The following is a 23,930-nucleotide window of genomic DNA, read 5'->3' on the forward strand; positions in this document are numbered from 1 at the left end:
CATTCAATTCTGTTTACCTAGAATGCTCTTACCCAACTCTTTACAGAGCTAGTTCCATTCTCAACCTTCTGCTTCCAACTTAAATATCACCTCCCAGAGAGGCCTTTCCTAACCACTACACATAGATACCCATACACATTTATGCATATATACATATAGACAAATATGGATATATGCAGGTATACAAGTGTATGTCTGTGTGTTCTCCATATTCTCTGTCCCAGTCCCTTGTTTTTCTTTAGAACACTAACTACAATTTGTAACTATTTTATTAATATTTTTTTACTTTCTGAACTCCTCCCTTACCATAAATACAGAAACTCTTCAAAGTCCTAAATTCTATAAGTCATATTTTACTATAATTTGATTATAACACCCCACTGTTTAAAAGTTTTGAGGGGTTTCACATGACCCTCAAGATACAGTCTGAGCTCCTTACTTGGTTTATAAAGCCTTACATGATCTAGCTAACATTACCTTTAACATTTACCTCTAAAATTCATGAAAAAAGGACAGGATATTATTTTTTTTTGAAAAAAAGTAACATTCATAACAATAAGAAAACTCTTGGTAGATGATAGCTGAAATAATCATTGAAATCAAAAATTCAATAGAAGGATAGAAACAAGGGTAATGTTGAAAATAACAACAATATGAAGGGACACTCCCCTGCTAGGGTGCCAGCAACTCTAGGAGTACAATCTCCCCCCCAACAGGGTGAGTTCATCTAAGGAGACACATGAGGATAGGAGCAACTGGGACAGGGCAGGCCTCTGGTGGTACTCACCTGGAACTCCTCAGTGCCAGATAAAGGGGTACAGGCCAGCCCTCTAAGTTTTCTTAAAGAAAAACTAATACAATGTTTGGGAAGTAGGACTTTTGGTGGGCTGACAGGCGTAGGGACCGCTTATAACAGATTAAGAACATGCTGGCCTAGAGTCAGAGCACGATCATGGAAGCATTCTGCTCTATTGGACATTAAACCTTTAGTTATTGAATTTTAACTTAAGAAGTATGGAGAGAGAGGGCTGGAGGAGAGTCCAGGGCATCTGGAATGGTGGCTGGTTACCCAACTATTTTTGAAGCAGCCACTATTTTCTAAGCAATATGGAAATATTTTAACATTATAAGAACTAATATGATAGCACTAGTGTATACTGGCTGAATATTAGCTCTATGCAAAAAAGATGAAGAAAATCTCCTAGAAAGTAGAACAAAAAGACAAAAATTAGGAACTTCCCTGGTGGTCCAGTGGTTAAGACTCCATGCTCCCAATGCAGGGGGCCCTGGTTCGATCCCTGGTCTGGGAACTAGATCCCATATGCCGCAACTAAAGATCCCACATGCCGCGGAAGACCAGGCACAGCCAAATAAATTAATAAATATTTAAAACAGAAAAGACAAAAAATAAAAATTAGCAGAGAAATAAGAAAACCAGAAATTCAGTCCATGATGTCAAGTATCTGAATAAAAGACATTTCAAAAAGAAAAGAGAAAATGAAGAAGAAATCATCAAATAAATAAAAAAAGAAAATGTCCCAGAACCAAAAAACGTAAGTTCAGAACACTAGGAATATACAGAATATCCTAAAAATTCCCAGAAAAAAAAAATAGGTTATAACAAAAGATTGATAATCAGAACATCAAATTTCTCAAAAATACTACTGTTGGAAGTTAGAAGATAACAGAAACACAATTTTAAAAACTGAAGGAAAATGATTTTCAATCTACAATTTTATGCCCAGGCAAGATATAAATAAAGTGTACAAAGGATAAATTATTTTGAGACTTGAAAGATCTCAAAAAATTTATCTCCCAAGCAAGTACCCTTTTCCAGGAAGCTGCTGGATGAGTTGCACCACTAAAACAAGGGATTATACCTAGAAAGAGGAAAACTTGAGATCCAAGAAATAGAGGATCTACAAAGGAAAGGGGTGAGGGTATTCCCAGGAATAGAGTAAAGGGAAACCCTAAGGCCAATTTAATAAAAACTTATAACTATTAGTAGGATGGGGAAGTGAAGTGTGTTGTGTGAAGGAGATGTATAAGGAAGCTACTAAACCTTCCTCTTCCACAGTGGGAAGTCAAAAGATAATATCTAAGATGGAGAAATTTTTTAAATAGCAGTATAGCTTTTTAAAAATACAGGTAAATATCAAAGGAAAATGCCTAGAGGGTTGGAAGAAGTTACCCATAGTCAGTAACTACAATTAGAGATGATGAACCACAGACCGTTTATTTTTAAGCCTTTTAATATTACTTGACAAACTGCATACATGTATTACTTTGCATAAAATAAAAATAAGAAAGTTTGGATAAGAAATAAAAATATTTTAGAAGGAGAAGGAAAAAAAAGAAAAACAACCGGGCTTCCCTGGGGGCACAGTGGTTGAGAATCTGCCTGCCAATGCAGGGGACACGGGTTTGAGCCCTGGTCTGGGAAGATCCCACATGCCGCGGAGCAACTAGGCCCGTGAGCCACAACTACTGAGCCTGCGCGTCTGGAGCCTGTGCTCCGCAACAAGAGAGGTCGCGATAGTGAGAGGCCCGTGCACCGTGATGAAGAGTGGCCCCCGCTCACCGCAACTAGAGAAAGCCCTCGCACAGAAACGAAGACCCAACACAGCCAAAAATAAATAAATAAATAATAAAAAAATAAAATAAAATAAAAAAAAGAAAAACAACCAAGACCAGGTAGGGGCTGCTCCAGGTAAACACAGAAATTCAATATTTTTCAAAAATGTATAAAATTACTACTTTATTAGGTCAAAGTTAAAAGTCATATGATTATCCTGGCCAACACCAAAGACTGCCTGCTTATTCTATTGATTACTGAGAGAGGTACATTAAAATATTCCACTGTGACTGGGAAGTCTTCTATTTCTCCTTTTAGTTCTACCAGTTTTTGTCCCAGGTATTTTGAGGCTATATTATTAGGTATATACAAACTTTGAGTTGTTACAGCTTCCTAGAAAACTGAATTTTTTATTTTTATAAAACATCCCTCTTTATTTTGAGGAATGCACTTGGCCTTAAAGTCAGCTAAAATATAAGGATCCAGAAAGGTTTAAAGTAAAAGTTTGGAAGAAGACATGTCATTCAAACGCTAACCAAAAGAAGCCGAGTGTAGCTATTTTCATATTAAACAAATAAAAAGTGACCAACATGGCTTACCAGATGAGTAAAAATTACCCAAAAGGTAAAAAATATCCAGAGGGTGTGGGGAAATGGAAACTCTCAAAGGCTGTCTTAAGAATATAAACTGGTTACACACTTTCTGGGAGGAAATGTGGAAACGTACATGAATAACTGTACAAGTGTATAAACACTTCACAATTCCACCTTTAGAAATTTATACTAAGGGAATGATGTGAGAAATACAAAAAGATCACTTTCCATAATAGTGAAAAACTAGAATGTTTAGGATAAACTAAATCTTCAATAGCAGGGAATTGGTTAAGCAAATTAAAAGCACAGTTTAAGATGGACTATGAAAAAATTATACTATATAATAATCTACTTGCTGGGAAATTCACAATAATATATATTTTCATACTATAAATCAATGTGTATAACATCACACCAATTTACTAAAAATAAAAGGTAAAGTGTGTTTATACATGTGTGTATGGAAAGATATAAATGAAAATACTAACAATGGTTTCTCCATTTGAAGAAATATATGGATGAATTTTACTTTTATCTTTGGCATTTTTACATTTTTCAAGTTTTTTGATGTAAGCATTTAGTACTTTTAAAATTTAAATCAACAGCAAAATAATGGTAAATATAGTTAGAAAAAAGAAGTTAACTATTACATTTAGCTGTAGCCATGTGAAGTACTGAACTAGTACAGCTTTTAATCTTGTTATTTGGAAATGCTAACACATCCACCTCATTTCTCTCTGCTTGTTGAATCATACTAACATTCTGCACTAGATAATGGAATCAAGGTTGTTTCTCATACAAAAAGCTAATGCCCAACAAAAGAATGTGTTTGCTACAGAATGACATAGTTAACATAAACTGCAGTTTATCAAAGATGATTCTGATTAGCCACAGATGAAATGTTATTCTTAAATAATTTCTTACTTTAAAAGTTGTAGGTAAATCTTCATCTTCCATAGGATCTATGTCAAACCAGTGATCATCTGTATCTCCTGTTTCTTGTAAGCTTTTATGAAATTCTAGCAGTCCTGCATTATATCTGCAAGGCATTTTAAAATAGGGTTAGTTTGAACAGGACTCTGTAAGTAGACAGTTTACCAATTAGACAACAAGAGACCGTTTCTTTGTGTGTGTGTGTGGTAAGTAGGATGGTGATAACCTCTGGCATGCTATAGAAATACAAACACTAGGACTCTCACGTGTGGTAGATTGGGATGAAATACAGGTGGAAGGGGAGGCAATAGATTATGTAGTAGCTCAAGCCTGAACATTATGGGGGCCATGGTAATTAAAGGGACTGTAGAGTTGGTTGGCTTTTTTTTTACTGTCTTGGAAGCCTTGAAGAAAGAAAATGGCACAGGTCAGCCAACTACTGACTCCCGGACACAATGAAAGACAGAGGCCTCTGAGGGCACCATTTAAAGAGACCCTCATCTCCTACAGACATAAAGATAACCTGTGCTGAAAATCAGGCCCAGATTTCATCACAAAGTGGAACAAACTGCAAAAGAAACCAAATACATAGCCTCAACAGGACTACTACTATCAACTAAGGATACTCCATGAAAGTTTAAAGGCCGCTTTGGTAACGTTTCAAAAACCTTGACCAACTCTAAACATAAAGGCAGACCATGCTGAAAATGAGGCCCAGTATTTAATCACAAGAGTAGAACAACAGCAAAAACCAAAAGCATAGCCTCAACAGAACTATTGTACTATCAGGACTCTGGTAGGGAACAAGTAGATCATGCAAAAATATGATCTGAGGTACATGTCTCAAAAGATGATACACTTCCTTCTCAAAATCCTCTCATATCTGCTCATTGCCTACAGACAAAAAAATCTAGGATCAAGTATAAGCAAAGCCCAAGTGGGAAAACAGAGGAAGAAAAAGCTTATTCACCATAAGCATTGCAGAACTTGACTACTAAGTACTGGCAGGAACATGTCTGGGAGTGGATCTTAAGAGTGCTGAACCAATGGTCAAATATATAGCTTGATAGGGAAATATATATTGATTTGGGCCAACTCTTCCATAATTCAGCATTTACTTTCCTAGCAAGGACACCCAAAGCCAGTCCTAACATGCTGCTGAGAAGGCTACTTGAAGCTTGGAAACCACAATGGTCTCTAGTAATTGAGGTGGAAATGTTGAAAATTTCTTGGCAGAGTATTAAAGAAAGCTCAGGGAGGTAAAGATGTTAGAATGGACTTACTGCATAAGACAATAGAATCCATCACTAGGCAATGTTCCCTAGAAAGGCCCAGAAGACATTCCATCCATTAATGTAATAAGAAATACAGAGTGAGAAGGACATCAGTGTCTTTGAGCAGCTCAGTGGTGGCTGTTCTCTATAGGCCAGGGATGAAAGTAAATGATGCTGCCAGACGACTGGGCTTTCTAGTGTCAATGATTTGGGAAATTGATTTCTTTCCAATGCCCATCAATAAGGAAAATAAACAGTAGTTCACATATCTGAGGAAAGGACAGCAGTACAGATTCTCTGTCTTGTCTTAGAGCTATGTTAATTCTCTCCACAATATAGACTAAGGGGATTCTGATCATCCTGACATTCTGCAAAACATCACACTGGCCAAATACATTGATGACATCATGCTAACCAACAGGAAGTGGGACATCTTCTGGACACTAAAAACCAGGCATGCCAGAGGATAGAAGATCAACCTTACAAAGAATCAAGGAACTACCATATAAGTGATGCTTTTAGGGATTCAATGGTTGGGCCCAGCAGTAATCCTTCATAAGGATTTGCATAAGTAAATTTTGCCTAATTCACCCTTCAGATCCCAGCCAAACATTATTTCCTCAAGGAGACTTCTGATTCCCAGAAAGACATTGGGGTTCCAATAAAGACTAATTTTTCATTATATTTTCCTTCATAGCACTTTATCACATTTCATAATTGATTATTTATATAACTGATTATTTGATTAAGGTCTATAACGTTCACTATACTGTCAGTTACGTGAGGACAGGAACTATCTATTTTGTAAACCATTTTATCCCCAACACCTAAAGCAGTCTCTAAAATATGATAAATGTTTAGCAAATAAAATGAATGAATGATGCTACAAATGGCTAAGGATCTACATATGGGAAGTGAACAGATGGTCCATAAACATTCTCCTGTACAATTTCACTAAGTGTGTAATACCCAATACTCCCAGACTCAGAATTTGGACCCTTTCAATGAGTTATAAGCTCATTTATAACTTAAATACCTATTCCAAGTGGTGATAACATTAATAACTACAACCATTAATTATCTATTAAGAATACCATTTTTGTGTCCTGGGCACTGTTAATCACTTTATGAGGTGGGCACTATTAGTTCCAAAGATAAGGCTTAGCGACATTAAATTTCCTAGAGTCATATATTAGATAAGTGGTAGAAAATGTATTTGAACCCGGGCCTATCAGACTCCAAAGCCTATGTTCCTAATGCCTATGCTATACCACCTTTTATTGCCATGGCCTGTTAAGTTTGATACTTAATATTCTCAAGTACATTAAAGAAATTATCTATAGAATCAGTGATGGAGAAAAGAATCAGTAGAGAACAAATGTCATGATCCCTGGTATATTGTACAAACTTTATTCCCATTACATAATGCTAAAAGTTGATAGGCAAGATCTACCCATTAATTAAAATCCTTACCTCTTCTGAGCACATCGAAGTAAACCACGTCCAAAATAAACTAAAGACATAAAATTTTCACAAATTTCATTTTCTTGGATCACCATCTTCATCACCAGAAATTTATTCTCAGCTTCTATACAATCCTGTAGCAACATAAAGCTAGGTTTGGCTGATGTAAAAGTCAGTTTTTTCCTTTTACAATAAACAGTTATTTCCCAAACTGGAGAAGTTAGGGCAGCTTTAATATTGATCCAGTCATTTATTCATATCTCTAATACATCTCTGTATATAATCCCATAAATAATGTACTCAGTGCTTTAGTTATTTACAAAAGAACTAAAGATCTTTAACCAGTGTTTCAAAGTGAATATTAAAACAACAACAATCTTTATATCTAAAACTGACAAATATTACTAGCCAAAATAAGGGCTCTTCTGATGACTATGGGAACATAGTTCTTTATAATTCTTCCTAATTTTTCATTCTAATTGGAGCACAAATCTTCCTAGTTTTTCAAATAGGAAATAAGTGACTTTTTGACCACACATATAGTCTCTTTTGAGGAATGACCACCTTGATCATAAGCAATATAGGTTTAGAAGTAAACTACAGAATCAGTTCTAATAAATGTTTTAGTTATCATTATTAAAACAGGCACAGTAGCCCCAGTCTCCCTGGGAAAAAAAATGCTGCATGGCCTCATTTTAAAATATTCTCTAGCACATCACACTAAATAATTAGCATTACGTGAAATTATTTAAAGTGGAAATGTTTTCAGTTTGGTGCTTATAAATTCTACTTCACCTAATTAACAAGTCAGATTTATTTATTTATGAAACCAAGTAGAGAGTACAAATTTAGGAATACAAAAAGTAAAAGAGATATCAAGGTTGCAATTGAGAAATCATTAAAAATAAGAAAAAGAGTATTTAAATTTGTAAGGACCCTTAGAAATCACCTACTTACCTCCTCCATTTTTACTTTTGCACTTCACTTTATTTGATAAAGAATTTGAGGTAAAACTCATATTTTACAAAGAGGGTAAGATAAAGACCAGAGAGATTAAACTACACTAAAAAATGGATTAAAATTTATTATATAAGTGAAAGAAGCTAAACAATTTTCTGTCTTATATAAGTGATAAGTATTTCAAAGATAAATAAAATAAAGTTATAAGCTAACATTAAGTTTCCCCTACCAATATTTTTAGTTTCACAATATAGTCTCTAGCATAATTACTCTACATTTTCAATATATGACAGAAAAGTCACAGAGTGGTTTCAATTTTTAGAGAATGTCAAAAATCAACACTTTAATTTGTTAAAATGAAGTCAGTATATGTGAAGAGATTTATAATGTGCAAATAACACATGCTACATACCTCTTTCTTTCCTCTTTCAGTGACTGCTACTCCATATAAAAATAGTAATGTCAAATAATAACCAATATTAATCTGATGTGCCTAAAAAGATAAAATATACTTTAGTTGATTATTTAGATGCTACTTTTTAGTGTAGAAAGCTTAATTAAATATCCTAGGCCTATTTAATAACTATTAAAAATAGTTAAAATTATCATTATATTGTCAATCATCTAATAATCACTACAGAGAATTCATTTTAGATGTATTTAATAGTTTGACCCAGAAGACAGTCAGTAATCTCAAAATAAAACATTAGAGTTTGATCAAAGAAAATGAAAGCAAATGCCATCAAGATTTGTTATACTAAAACTTTCCAAAAAATTCTCTCTTTCTCTCATGATATTTTTGTATAGGAACACTTTAGATAATAACAAATACTACCATCCAGCTTAAAAAATACAGTGATCTCTTAAATCAAAGTCTTTTATTGTCCACGTGTGGGTTTTGTTATAACAGTATGAACATAAAGCTTATCACTTATTTAATGAAAAATTAAAACACAAATATTTCCTTCATTTGAAAATGGTCTATGCCAAATTAGAGATGGAGAATAGATTAGGGGTTAGGGAGAGTGAGGAGGGTAAAGGGTGCATGTGACTATAAAGGGGTAGCATAAGAGATTTTCATGGTGATGAAATAGTTCTTTTATCCTGATTCCAGTAGTGGTTACAAACATATACACTTGTGATAAAATGGGACAGAACTATACACACCTGTGCATAAAAAACTTATCACAGCTGGCCTGAGAATGCTATCCTTAGAAAGGTCTGCTTGCAAGGCTGACCTTGGCTGGTATCTATAAATCTGGATTTCAAGAGTGTTCCCACTGTTCTCTGACAGGGGTGTCTCACTGTTCCTAGAATGTTTGTGCCAACTATGTGATTTATGCTGAACACCAGGAAGTTCCTCCTGGGAATCTGGAATTTTGATACATGTTAGGCAGAGGGTGTCTACATGACCAACCCCCAATAAAAATCTTGAGCACTGATTCTCTAATGGACTTCCCTGGGCAGAAATATCACATACACACACACACACACACACACACACACACACACTGCTGCATTTTTGTTGCGAAGGAGGGAAAGAAGGAATGTACTCTGTGTAACCCCTCATGGAAGGGAGAAAACATAAGGAAGCCTGAAGATGGATTCCTCTAGACTCTGCCTATGTTATGTTTTGACCATTATAGTCTGGGTGTGTATCTTTACTATATAATTGTAATAAATCTCAGCATGAGTACAACTATATACTGAGTCTCATCAGTCCTTCTGAACATGGGGGTTGGAGGCCCCTGACACAACACCCACTGTACCAATGTCAACTTCCTGGTTTTGATAATATATTGTTATGTAGATGTAACTATTGAGGGAAACTGCCTGAAGGGTACACCAGGACCTCTCTGTACTTCTGTATTGTACAAAGTTGTATTTTTGCAACTTCTCTGTGTCTAAAATTATCTCAAAATAAAAAGTTAAATGTCTATGGAGAAAAATATTGTTCATTCTTTTCATAAGCTCTATACTGACAAAAAGTATAATGGCCAACAGTATATATTTATAACTGGCTGGGGTTAGGAGTTTAGCTTCAAACTAATTTCAGTGGAAATACACATGTATGTTTGTTATCAATGGGCCAAGTGAGTTTATAAACACAAACTCCCCTGTAACATCCAGTTGGTTTCCATCTTAAACTTCCTATCTCTGCAGAGGCTCTGAAGCCAACACTACATGGGTTTGTATCTTGACTCCACTACTTACTACTTGATGAATTAAGCAAATTATTTAACCTCCGTGCCCTAGTTTCTAATCTGTAAAATGGGAATAATGAGATGGGTTGCTTGTGAAGACTAAATAAGCTAATCCTTACAAAGTGCTTAGAACAGTGTCTGCTTTATAGCAAACACTAATAGGTGTGAACTATTATTTTGTAACTTTTAAAAAACTAGCTTCATTAATACTACAACAAAGTCCTTGGCTCATACAATTCTAAACAAAAAGAGCATTTGAGAACAAGATAAGATGCAAAATTGTGGTAATGCTTTCATTAGATGTAGAATGTAAAGAATTTAAAGATGCAAATGGTACATTTCTAACCTAAAGGCCCTGCCCTTTCCTTCCTACCTTCCCCCCATTAACAGAGAGTATCCCAGGTACTGGAACTAAATGGATGTTACTGGCAGCTGTCCCCCACCCCCACCCTACTGCCACTTCCTAAAAGGTTGCCTCGCCTCTCCTCGGTGGCCTTGAGGAACAGAGAGACACATTTGGATATAGCAGTAGGCTGCTCTGATTGTGACAATTCTGATTCTGCTCACAAGTGCCACCAACAGAGGAAACTTTTCCATTCTTAGTGTAAGACTCATCTTTGAAGTAATGCCTAAGTAGAGAAGGCTAAGCAATCAGCATCTGTTAATGCTGAGTTTATAGTGATTTATTTCACTGCTTAGCAACCTGGTCACTGGGAGAAATAGCAGGTCTGCAGCATCCCAGAAGTTCTTGGGATTACATGTTGATGCAAACTACTTTTCTTTGTTCCCTCTTTTGACTCCATCTAGAATTCCTTTACGGTGGTATATATACCTCTTAGAACCTGTCCTGAGAATCCTAAAAAAGGATGATTTTTCCATCTCTTTGTATACTATTATAATATGGGATGTGGTGTCTTAGGCTACTTTGTTTGATGCCTGGGTAGTCCATTCTTGAAGACAACTCTAATCCATCTTCTACATGTGTGCAAAACTTAGTTTATTTTACTGATCCAAATTATTCAAAAGACTGATTTTTCCTTTTACGTCCTTACTATTGGTTCTTATTTTTGATGCAATGTTTACTTTTCCTCAGATTTTTCTCTATTTCTGAAGTATCATTTGACCTTGAACATATAAGTATGTCTTGTCAATTTTATCTGACGTGATTACTCAATAATAGATGACAGAAGTTCCAATTTTTACAAATACAGAAATATCAGTAGAATTACATATAGAATGGATAAACAACAAGGTCCTACTGTATAGCACAAAGAACCATATTCAATATCCTGAGATAAACCGTAATGGAAAAGAATATAAAAAAGAATGTATATATACATATAACTGAATCACTTTGCTGTACAGCAGAAATTAACACAAAATTGTAAATCAACTATACTTCAAATTAAAAAACAGAAATATCAGTAAAAAGAGGAGCTGATTATCAATTAGGGGGAAAGGAAGGAGTAGTTTTTAAAGTTCATGACTCTCCATTTCTAATTGGGAAAGCCCATTTTTACTAGTTCAAGTTTCTCTATTTAAGATGAACACTTACGGTAGGAAAGGAAACTAGAATCAGCTCATTAAAGAGAAGCAGTCATAAGAAAATACAAGACATGTGAAAGAAATCAATCTATGTGTACCTTTCTCTAGAGGTAAATGAGGAAAATACAAATTGTCCTACACCTTAAAATAAGCATACACTGACTGTTCTCTCATTGAAAAAATGTTGTCCAAGTCCATTATTTCAAACTTTCAAAAAGAAAACACTTACAGTATAATTAGTAGCTTGAATGTTCCTAAGTGCTGCTTCCAGTTGTGTTATTAAGAAGCGTAAAGTCAAAGCAGGAACAATTTCCTCCCCATTTTGGCTGTTGGCTGCAACTTCTCTCTGTGGAAAATAATTTGGTTGAAAATTTCCTTAAGTTAGAGCAAATATCAACATTGATTTTTATTATACAAATAATACATGCTCATTGTAGAAAATTTGGAGAATAAAGATGATTTTTTAAAAAATCCACATGACCTAGATAAAATTGTTCTCATATTTGTTTGTTTTTAAGTAGTTCGACAAATCATCTTTGTAACTACTTCCTCAAGATACTAAAAAGCATTCCTATGCCTGCTGAAGGGTTGGCAATGTCCACTCCTACTTCAGAGGAAAGTCATAATCCCACTTCATTCTCATACCTTCTATTCTCTAACATAGCTAAAAATCTTCATTCCAGCCCTGAATCTCTGGTAAATAGGAATGCTGGCTTTAAAAATACCAACACCAAGGCAAACCATCTTATGCTGTCATCTAATTGGAACCAAGCTAATATATGATTTATTATGTACCATAGTTTATTTACATAGATGCAATGAAAGGAATTAACTATGTCTTATCTTTGTGTCCATTCCCCAATGCCTTGTACCCACAAACGCTTGGCTTAAATTACATTATTTGTTTAATGATGTATTATCTATGTGGGAAATTTAATCTACACTTTAACTTGGTTTCCAGTATACAGTACTTCCCTGTTTTTCTCCTAGCCTAACTAGATACTTTACTTCAGTCTCCATAACGCTCTATTTAATGAACCTCTTCTCTATCAACACACATTCCCTAGATAAAGTAATCCACTGTCATCTTTTTAAATAGCGTCTACACACTGACAGTTTTCCAAATTTATTATTTCGAGCTCAGAACTATCACCTGAATTCCAGACTCATGTATCCAACCATATACTCAACAATATCTCTTGAATTTGAATAGATATATAAAACATAACATTGAAGTTCCACCTTTGCCAAACAGTTTAGGTAGTTTCAGAGCAATATTCTCAACGAGAACTAAAAAAGCTGGATAAAATACAAAAAAAAACTTTTTTTGTTTGGAAAGCTACCAAGGCACTGGAAATCTCTGGGGCCAACATGCAATAGAGGAGGAAGGCCCAGAAACAGCAGACTGACTTTTGGAGCCACTTTTCTCCTTAAGGCAATTGCTGTATTCAGTTTTGGCTGAGAGGCTGAAATGCTAGGCAGAGCTTTCCACAAAGCTGCAGAGCTAGAGGGAAAATTGGAGTGTATGACCTATCAAGGAAGAGGGGCCTTGGTAAACACCTTATTCTTTTGGTTGGGACCCTGAAGAAATTTACCCTTAGAGTCAAAGTGTCTGTTTTGGTTCCAGTTGGAAGCAGACCCTAACACAAGGATTTGAATGCAAGTAGTTTATTTGAGAGGTGCAGAGAACAATGGTAGTGGAGTGGAGAAGGGCATCAGGGAAGAGAAAGCAGGCTTTAAATTAACAGGTGTGTTATTAAGCTAGTTACCCACAGTGGATGACTAAGGTTAATACAACAGAAAAACATTGAAAAATTCAAGCCTCAGTATTATCCAACTTAAGGGGAGAGAGAACTGGGATATTTATATAATAACTCCCAAGGTTTATTGACTGAGTGCTTTCTGAGGTAAGGGGGGAGTATTAATTCCTTGGGGTCTCTAAACTGCCATGAGAATTACAGCCTTCTGCAGTTCCAGAAAAAAAAAAAAAAGAAAGGCCTGAAGCATAGAGATGTAGATACTGAAAATTGGAAACTGTCCAGAGTATACTGAAATGATAGAGTTTAAGGGGCCAAGGGGTATGGGCAGGGCACTGACAGTATCTGCTACAAAGGGTAAACCACAAATAGACTCTTCTTCATAGAACAGAAGTAAAGCTTGGAATCATCTCAGTCCCTAGTTGAATTAAGTGATCTGCAAGAAAAGCACAAATAAGCAAAAGGTTCTGTCCTGTTTTTCTACTTCTTCTCAAAAGAAGGTTGCTCTAAACCAACCCAGGCAGCCACTGCAAGTAGCAGAATTCTGTATTATCCTTTAGATGACTATGGAATTTAAAAATAATTTTATTGAGTTATAATTAACATATAATATTATATTTCAAGGTGTACAACATAGTGATTTGACATTTTTCTTATGACATCATCATGAAATGATCACTGCAATAAGACCAATTAACATCCATCATTATACGAACTTGTCATAATATTACTGATATGTTCCCTAGGTATATATTATATCCCCTTGACTTATTTATCTTATAGCTGTAGGTTTGCACCTCTTAATCCCCTTCAGACAAAATAGATAACTATGGAATTTGTACTGATGTTTTTATGTTCATTCATGATTTTGGTTCTTTTTGCCTTCTTTTTTTTTGAACATTCTTACCAGGCATTTATCAACTTTATTGGTCTTTTCAAAAAATCAAGTTTTGGTTTAACTGACCTCTTCTAGTTTGTTTTATTCTATTTCATTAGTTTTAGCTATCTTTATTCTTTTCTCGACTCTGTTTTTAATTTGCTGTTCTTTCCTTAGCCTCTTGAATTTTATGTTTAGATGACTGATATTCAACCTTGCTACTTTTTCTATTATATGCATTTCAAGCTATAAATAATCCTTGCAGCACAGCTTTTATCTAATAACACAAATTCTGATATATGTTTTTCATTCAGTTCCAAAATTTATCTAATGTCCAGTGTGCTTTCTTCTTTGATCGCTGGTTTAACTAGATTAGATGTATATATCTTAACTTAGGAACAATGGTTTTCTAGTTTATCTATCTGTAACTAATTTCTAAATTAATTGTACAGTTGTTAGAGAACATGCTCTGCATGTTTTGATGTTTTGAAATTTGATGAGATTTGCTTTGTGAACTAGTATATGGTCAATTTTTGTAAATGTTATATGCATTTTAAAAGAATATACATTTTGTCACTGTTACATATATATAAGTCAATTACATCAAGTTTGCTACAGCTCTACTAATTTTGTGTTCATGTTCTATTACTTATTAAGAGAGCTATGTTAAAATCTTCCACTGGGATTGCTGATTGGTCCACTTCCCCTTTAGTATTACCAACTTTTGTTATTACACATAACATTTCTGAATGTATTTGGATCTACTACTGGAATTTCTCTTGTATTTTAATTTATTTATTTAATTAATTTATTTTTGGCTGTGTTGGGTCTTCGTTGCTGTGCGTGGGCTTTCTCTAGTTGTGGTGAGCGGGGGCTACTCTTCGTTGTGGTTCATGGGCTTCTAATTGTGGTGGCTTCTCTTGTTGAGGAGCATGGGCTCTAGGCATGCAGGCTTCTGTAGCTGCAGCACGCGGGCTCAGTAGTCATGGCTCATGGGCTCTAGAGCACAGGCTCAGTAGTTGTGGCGCACGGGCTTAGTTGCTCCGCAGCCTGTGGGATCTTCCCGGACCAGGGCTCAAACCCATGTCCCCTGCATTGGCAGGTGGATTCTTAACCACTGCTCCACCAGGGAAGTCCCCATAGTAAGTTTTAATATCAAAGTGGGCAAATTCCCAGCCCTTCTCTCCCACACTTCTCTTTCGTAATTTTCCTGGCTATTCTTCCCTTAATCTCCCTTTAGAACTAGCTTTTAATAACAAAAACAAAAACAAACAAACAAAAAAAAACAACAAAAAAAACCTTTTGTTATTTTTATTGGAATTATATGATATTTGTAAATTTTAATTTCAGGAAAATTGACTTCTCTATCACATTGTGTCTTCCTACATGTATTGCTTCCCATTCAGGTCTTCGTACCTTACCTTTAATAGAGTTTTAGAAATTTTTATTTATTGTTTTAATATAAAGTATTGATTTCTAAACTTAATGTAAAAAAATCAGTGTGTGGGGGTACTTGCTAAAATGCAGATTCCCAGACCTTCCCCCAGAGATTTTGATTCTTTAGGACTAGTATGGGGGTCAGATAGGCTCACGTAAGTGGCTTAGGAAAAACTTTGAGAAACACTAGTTTATATCTTGTATACTTCTTAAGTGTCTTCCTGGGTATTTTATCTTTTCTGTTACTATTAAAAATATTTTTCTTTCATTTTTACCTTCTAACTGGTATTGTTTATATATATAAAGCCTACTGATTTCTATTTCTTATTGTGGTTTCTGGGTGATTTCCAAAAGATAAGAGGGAAATAGTGGCATTATTCCATCAATTTCAAACCAGAATTCATACTTGTGGTAAATTACCTCACTTAAGATTATAGCTGTATATAAAGTCTTTGGATATTTTTAGAGTTTTTAAAATTTTTAATCATAATAGTATTAATTTGTTTCATGGTAATAATTAATGATATATTCTTTCACAGAAAAGGTAAATGTGGCCTTTTCAGGACACCTATGGCGTTCTGTCTCCGCCCCCCAATTAATTGTCACAAAGAAGAGAAGATCATTTTCTTTAACTTTGGGAAATTCCATTAATTTATAAACTGATACCCAACTTGTGTTGAAAGCTTCACAACTTATTATCTAGAAAAACTATTTCTAAGATGCAAATTGACAATGTATTCTCTAAAATGTTTATCTCATTAAAAAATCCAGGTCTTATTATTTTTCTTTATACTTTACATTTTTGAAAAATCTGTCAGTATTTTACAAATTAGGAAAACTGAAAGCAGTTTCCTCTCCCAGAGTGGCATGTTGTGAGTTATTAGAATTAGAATAAACACTAGACCTTATAGTCAACAGCTTATAAGCTACTAACCCACATTCCTACCATTATCCTTGAAAGGCTAGCATCAGCTTTATTTAATTAATAAAAGTCTAGAGTCAAAGCTGAAACCAAAGCCCTTCACAAGATATAAGATGGAGATGTCAAGACCTTAGTGGCACTGTTATGGTAAAGAAAAGGAAAGAAAGAAAGGAAAGAAAGGAAGAAAGGAAGGAAGGAAGGAAGGGAAGGAGGGAGGGGGGAGGGAAAAAAGAAAGAAAGAAAGAAAGAAAAGAAAAGGAAGGAAAAGAAAAGAAAAAGGAAAAGAAAAGAGTCATTGTAAAATAATAGGAAATATATACATAATAAGAAATACATATATTGATCTGTCCCCAGTTCCTGCCAATATTTGGTCTTTGACTCTGGTTCCAGACACAGAGCTCCTAAAACCCTTGGAATTTTCTGGATGACAGGAGTGTCTTTTGTTCTAATGAGGTGACTCTTAGTGGGCTTCTGGATGGAGGCTTGGTCACCAGAAAGACCAAGCCATGATTAGAAGCTTGGAAATTTCAGCACCATACCCCAAAGAGGCAAGAGAGGCTGGAAACTGAATTAATAATTAATTACGCCTACATGATGAAATCTCCATAAAAATTCTAAAAGTATGGGCTTTGGAAAACTTCCAGTTTGCACATGCACATGCCAGGAGAGTGATGTACCCCAACTCCAAAAGAAGAGAAGCTCCTGCACTTGAGACCCTTCCTTGCCCTATGTATATCTTCCTGTGATTGTTCAGCTGTATCCTTTATCAATCATATCATTTATCATGTAATAAACTGGTCAACGTGTTTCCCTGAGTTCCGTGAGCTGTTCTGGCAAATTATTGCACTCATGAGGGGTCATGGGAACCCCAATGTATAGCCAATCAGTCAGAAGTAGTGGGGCAACCTAGGACTGGTGATTGGCATCTGAAGTGGGAGCAGTCTTGGACTGGGCCCTTAACATGTGGAATTAGATGCTAACTCCACGCAGACAGTGTCAGGATTGAATTGATTTGTAGGACACCCAGCTAACATTGGAGAATTGACTGCTGTGGGACTAAACCCCCACATCTAGTGTCAGAAGTGCTGTGAGTATGGCAGTAGTGTGAGAGTAAAGGAACACAGTGTATCATATACACAGACCTACACTTCTGCTCCAAATATCAAATTATGATCTTACCTGCATAGTTTGGAAGGAAAAATCTTCTTGTAAGAACTTCTTGATATGAGGAACCACACCTTTTGGTAGAGTATTAATTGCATTCAATAACTTCTTCACTTCTAATAGCAGGTTAACAGGGACAAGATCAGTAGGTATGTTCTTTTCCTGTTTGTCCTAGAAGACATTATTAAAAATTTACACAATTATACATGTTCTAATTTACTCTAATATTAAAACCAGCTAAAGTATTTCTTTTAAAATAAGTTCCTTTACATGCTATATGTAGATCACTCTGACAGACTGCAATAAGAATAAGACATTCTCTCTGCTCTCAAGGAACTTACAACATAGCTGAAAGTTTAAGACTAAAACTCAAGAAGCTTTAATCTAAGGAAGGCCATCATAAATGAATTTAAAAGTTATAAACAAAGCATAGATTCTAAGATGGGAATAATTATGTCTTTTTTTATGGTGGTGGGATGGGAAACATGAATGATTTTAGGCTTAAATGTGAGTTAAGCCTTAAAAAATGGTTGCCCTTGAGAAAAACACAACATGTACTGAATTGGTCCATTTAAGGTATTAAAAAAAATGCTAAGTTTAAAATATTAAATAGATTATTCTACAAAATAATATGAAAACTATATCCAACGGTGCTTTTTACATTATGTGACTAATGCTTCAGCTACTAAACACAGCAATTTGAAAATGAATAGCTATAATACTTCAAATTATAAATAAATTAGTATAATATAATGATTCTACGTATAATCTCAATTCAATCAGAGCCGAATAAATAGTAATAATCTTGGGACTTCAGGAACTGATACTACAGACTTAATTAAGCTGTAGTTAATGGTTAACTGATAGCTATATAGTCAAGTCTTGCTGGATTTTCTATTAACATTAATTGTGAGGAACGAATGCGCAATAGAAATGAATAAAGATCCTGGAACAGATGGGTGATGGCCTTCCTTCAAACCTTAACAAGATACCACAGTCCTTACACCCTGCTGAAACTTTGGGAATATGAATATGCAGCCACTGACCTCTGTATATGAGAACAGACAGGTTATTACTGCAGAGGCCATGTAGTCACTGAAAACGCAAAATAGTCACTGGTGTGTGGTGACCGTGACTGCCTGGTTTCTAACAGACCTGGAACTACCCAGGAAAGTAACTAGGAACCAATAAGGTCCACAGCAGGACTACTACTCTTCCTCTTCCTCCTCCTCTCCACTTCTGGTTTTGAGTCTTAAATTGAGATTCCTTCATTCCCAACAACACCCAACAAACACATCTTACATTTTATGGTACTTCATTATATTTACATCCAAAAATGTAGGAAATGTTAACAGTTTGCTAAATCCCAGTAAAGAGTATATGTGTTCATTGTACTAGTCTTGCAACTTTTCTGTAGGTTTGAAATTTTTCAAAAAGTTAAAAAAAAAAAGCTTCTAAAAAATAACCAAACAAACCTTTATAAAGAATGACCATTGTCGCACTGTTGGTGGGAATGTAAATTGATACAGCCACTATGGAGAACAGTATGGAGTTTCCATAGAAAACTAAAAATAGAACTACCATACAACCCAGCAATCCCACTACTGGGCATATACCCTGAGAAAACCATAATTCAAAGAGTCATGTACCAAAATGTTCATTGCAGCTCTATTTACAATAGCCAGGACATGGAAGCAACCTAAGTGTCCATCAACAGATGAATGGATAAAGAAGATGTGGCACATATATACAATGGAATATTACTCAGCCATAAAAATAAATGAAATTGAGTTATTTGTAGTGAGGTGGATGGACCTAGAGACTGTCATACAGAGTGAAGTAAGTCAGAAAGAGAGAAACAAATACTGTATGCTAACACATATATATGGAATCTAAAAAAAAAAAAAAAAAGGTTCTGAAGACCCTAGGGGCAGGACAGGTATAAAGATGCAGACGTAGAGAATGGACTTGAGGACACCGGGAGGGGGAAGGGTAAGCTGTGACAAAGTGAGATAGTGACATGGACACATATACACTACCAAATGTAAAACAGATAGCTAGTGGGAAGAAGCTGCATAGCACAGGGAGATCAGCTCGGTGCTTTCTGACCACCTAGAGGGGTGGGATAGGGAGGATGGGAGGGAGACACAAGAGGGAGGAGATATGGGGATATATGTATATGTATAGCTGATTCACTTTGTTATAAAGCAGAAACTAACACACCATAGTAAAGTAATTATACTCCAATAAAGATGTTTAAAAAAAAAAAAAAGAATGACCATTGTCAATAGTGCATATATTTCAAACTAAAGGTCAATTCTGTAATCAAAAGTCATTGCAGAATCATCTAACACTAATTACCAAATTGATACACAAGTAAGATTATGGCATGAATAAAATGTTTTCAACAGGAAATACTATAAGCTTCATGTTTGTTAAATAATCTTATTATAAATACAATTTTAGTTTTTAAGTTAGTTGTCAAAATATTTGATGCTCAATCCATTTTTGCAAAATAGATTTAGTATCTAAGCCAAATTCAGGTTAAAGTTTTCACCTCCTTTCCCTCTGTATTCTGAAATCCGTATCTAGAAATGGCTTTTCTGGATCCAATCCCCCTGGTCCAAGTGTACATATTGCACATATTGTATTTCATCTGCAAAATTTTTTACAGTGATAACCGCATGCAGGTGAATACTATGGTTATTTTACGTTTATATATTTTTCTCCTCCTAGGTTACTGGATAACCTTTATTAACAAATGGACATCAATCACTATATAAAACTATGTGGAAAGTAAAAATTACACTAACAAGAACCTAACAAATACCTCTCATCCATCCTTCACTAAACATAAATACATGTGATATTCACAAACATGTGTCTGTATTTTTTAATCTACCATAAAGTATATTGTCACTGGCAATAAAAGCTTTATATTAGTGTATAATTCAGTTATTCATTTAGAACTGGAGGTTCTGACAGTAAAGATGATAAAAACAGGAAAAAGAATTAACTTCAGAAACAACTCAATGAAATGTCTTACTAAATAAAATTCTCTGTGTATGTTTTATTTCTATGTGTATAGTGTTCATTTTGTTTGAATTTTGCTGTTAAAAGACAAACAAGAGATTTCTTACAATTGATTGTGGGATGTTTCTGGGCAAGTCAATTCAATTATCTACTAATTTTAACTTACAGTTAGGATTGGTGCTTAGAATGATAACTTTGAGACACAAATATCAGTTATCAAAGAAAGATTTAGTGATGACCACTAAGGTAGGAAAATTTTTAGCAGATAATTAAATTGATTAGATTTAGCATTCAATTCTCATACAGCATTAGTTAACTGACTACATTGTCTCTTACCAGTTGATCAGTTGATTTTTCTACCTTATTCTTGGTTTCCTCCTTAGCCTGCTCCTCCACAGGAAGATCCCTATTTTAAATGAAAAAGCATTATATTCAGAGCATCTCCTTACAAAGAACACAATTAAATTGTAATAGTAAAGAATCTGACATGTGAATTTTTGCCTGAAAGTTTCAGAAGTATAAACAATATGTACCAAAGACTGGTAATAGTGGTAGATGCCATATCTCTTTAGGAACTCAAGTTAAAGAAAAGAAATTATGCCATGACCTTACTGGATAGTGGCAGAGAGAATACAAAGCTGATGTAAAAAATTTTTCATCTTTAACAAACACACAATAGACCAAAATAATGGGAAAAAATAACTTTATAGCACTGTTTCTCAATGTAAAGAAAAGGTTGAAAAGGTTGATGTTTTGATTTGTGTGTGTATGTGTGTGTGTGTGTGTGTGTGTGTGTGTGTGTGTGTGTTTATGAAAATAATTGAGGTCTGGAAAGGATCTATCTTACAGAGATCTTTTTTTTTTTCAGTTTCCTGGCATTGCAATTGTCCAGTTTTTCAAAATGGCTTTTTAAATTGAGGCAGAATATCATATTTAGAAATTATTAACTATTTTTATAAAAAGGAATAACTTGACAAGTTTTGCTTTTGACATGGGCTTGAAATGTGAACATATGCAGTATTATTTACTGAATTGAAAAATTTATTTATAAAATTGCTTTTGCCTATATACAGCACCATGACACAGGATTCATAATATAAGAACCATAACATAGGGTCATACATGATTTATATAATTTTCTTAATCCTATACACTAGCAGAGATAAAACTGAGGTGAGAAACTTATGTCAATTGATTTATTCAGAACTGTACTTTGTAAATATTATCCTATTTTACTTCATATTTATGTACTCATTTGACAGACAATCATTTATCATCTACTATGTGCTGATTTTGTCAGGGGAAACTGAGACAGATAAATAATACAATATTGTCCACACAGTGAAAGTTTCAACAAAAGATGATTTATACACACAAACAATATTTCACAGTATGAGTCTCAGTGCTCTTTAAAATGTCATGGTAAAGAGAAACCTGTTAACTGTTTTTTCCTACACTTCTAAGCCCCACTCCAAAAAGGAACACAAGGAACTGTGTTATCAAGGAATGAAAAATACTGCAGCAGTATTCTGAAGCCTCTCAATGTTTAAGAGTACAAAAGGTACTCAAAATGGATACTCTACTTGCTAACTCTATTTCATGATAATCCACTCCTTAACCCAGTAGTTCTCAGTCCCAGATGCATATTAAAATCACCTGTGAAGCTTTGGAAATATCCAGATGTCCAAACTCTACTTCAGAGCTTCTTAATCAAACGTGTGGAACATGAGCTTCTATATTTTCCACAGGTTCCATGAACAAATTTTGATGTGAAAACTTAAATCATCTGTACTTCCTCCCCAACACTGAAATTTCTCTAGTAAAAGTTGCTAATGAAATCGTATTTGCTACTACAATAGCTTTGTCTTAGCTCTTCATTTTACCTAGCTTTTCTGCATTACTTAACATTATCCATCATATACTCCACCCCTCCTTGAAAACCTCCGCATCCTTTGCTGCTATTGGTTCTTCTCCTAGCCCCTCCAGCTGTCCACTTCTCAGTTTGTACCACTGGCTATCTCTCTTCCTTTCATTCACCTTATTCATCTATTATTTTAATAATATTTAATATAAAACTGCTTACATTAACACTATCAAACCATGCTCCCCATGTATTAGAACAGGAAGGTACATCAGTGGTCATATATGGCAGCTACTTTATTCTGTAGATGGGTAAATTAATGCCCAGAGAGGTCATACACTAGAAAGCAGCAAAGCTAAAACTAAGTGCAAAACTAGTATTTTTCTTTTGCTATTCTGCTACTTTTACCACCTGTGTACTTTATTCTGCTGCTGGGAGAAGCTGAAATTTTGGTATAACAATATACCTGAAATATTGAATATATATAGTATACAGTAATGTTCCATTTTTAGCTCTCTTTTTTCTTAGTACATTTTCTACTTAAATCAATCTCATTTATGCCCATGAATAAACACTCCCAGATAGGATTCAGGTCCTTCTTATTGAACTACCTTACCTTCAAGTCTCTAGCCCAATATCTGACATAAAGTAGGCACTCAAATATTTATTGAATGAATAAATATAAAAACAAATAAATGAGCAAACTTCCATGAACTCAAATAGCACCCCATTCTAATGATCCACAAATCTATTTCTGCAGACTTAATCATTCTTTGATGCTACAGCTACACATTTCATTCCACCTACTCGACACTCTCCATAAGAATATCTTAGCGACACCTCAGTCTGGCTCATGTCCAAAGCTAAACTCATTATCTGTCCTCTCTTACTTTCTCAACACACATTAAACCTGTCTCCTTTTGTGATCTTCATATTAGCTAACGTTACATATTTCCTTCCGGTCATTAGAAACTTTCAAACCAACTCTACTACTCTTTTGCCCCTTTTCTCATATTTAAGTAGTCAAAGAATTCTGTTGATTCTAGTTCTATAAATCCTTCCTTTCTTACTATTTACTATTCCTATCATACAAGCCTTCATTAACTACTTCCTGAGCTATTACAATTGTCATATCTTGTCATCCTTCCCACTATCAACAGAGGTAGTCTTCCCAAAATACAGTGTAAAATTTCAGTTCTCTTCTTCAAATGTCAATGGCTCTGCACAAAATAAAGCTAAACTCCTTACCAGGAGTCAAAATCCTCCCCAAGAATTTATCTTAAACACTTTTTCTTGCTGTTTCCTCAGCCAAATGACCTCCCATCTGCTCT

General features: G+C 34.8%; 1 protein-coding gene across 8 annotated transcripts in view; it reads right to left on the minus strand.

Annotated features, from left to right (window-relative positions):
• The window catches only part of DZIP3 (DAZ interacting zinc finger protein 3), a 115,109-nt gene that overhangs the window by 77,607 nt on the left and 13,572 nt on the right, over nucleotides 1-23,930 (minus strand). For all 8 annotated transcript variants that reach the window (XR_005019704.1, XM_036850589.1, XM_036850583.1 and 5 more), the window contains 6 exons: nucleotides 21,075-21,144; nucleotides 17,721-17,876; nucleotides 11,778-11,894; nucleotides 8,212-8,292; nucleotides 6,849-6,973; nucleotides 4,093-4,207 (listed from right to left, as the gene is read on the minus strand). Coding sequence is in view for 7 of the 8 variants with exons in the window: in XM_036850589.1 (XP_036706484.1) it covers nucleotides 4,093-4,207; nucleotides 6,849-6,973; nucleotides 8,212-8,292; nucleotides 11,778-11,894; nucleotides 17,721-17,876; nucleotides 21,075-21,144 (664 nt within the window). In the remaining variant the exon portion in view is untranslated. The remainder of the gene's footprint in view (nucleotides 1-4,092; nucleotides 4,208-6,848; nucleotides 6,974-8,211; nucleotides 8,293-11,777; nucleotides 11,895-17,720; nucleotides 17,877-21,074; nucleotides 21,145-23,930) is intronic.

This window comes from Balaenoptera musculus, chromosome 4 (assembly GCF_009873245.2).
Source record: "Balaenoptera musculus isolate JJ_BM4_2016_0621 chromosome 4, mBalMus1.pri.v3, whole genome shotgun sequence".
NCBI lineage: Eukaryota > Metazoa > Chordata > Mammalia > Artiodactyla > Balaenopteridae > Balaenoptera > Balaenoptera musculus.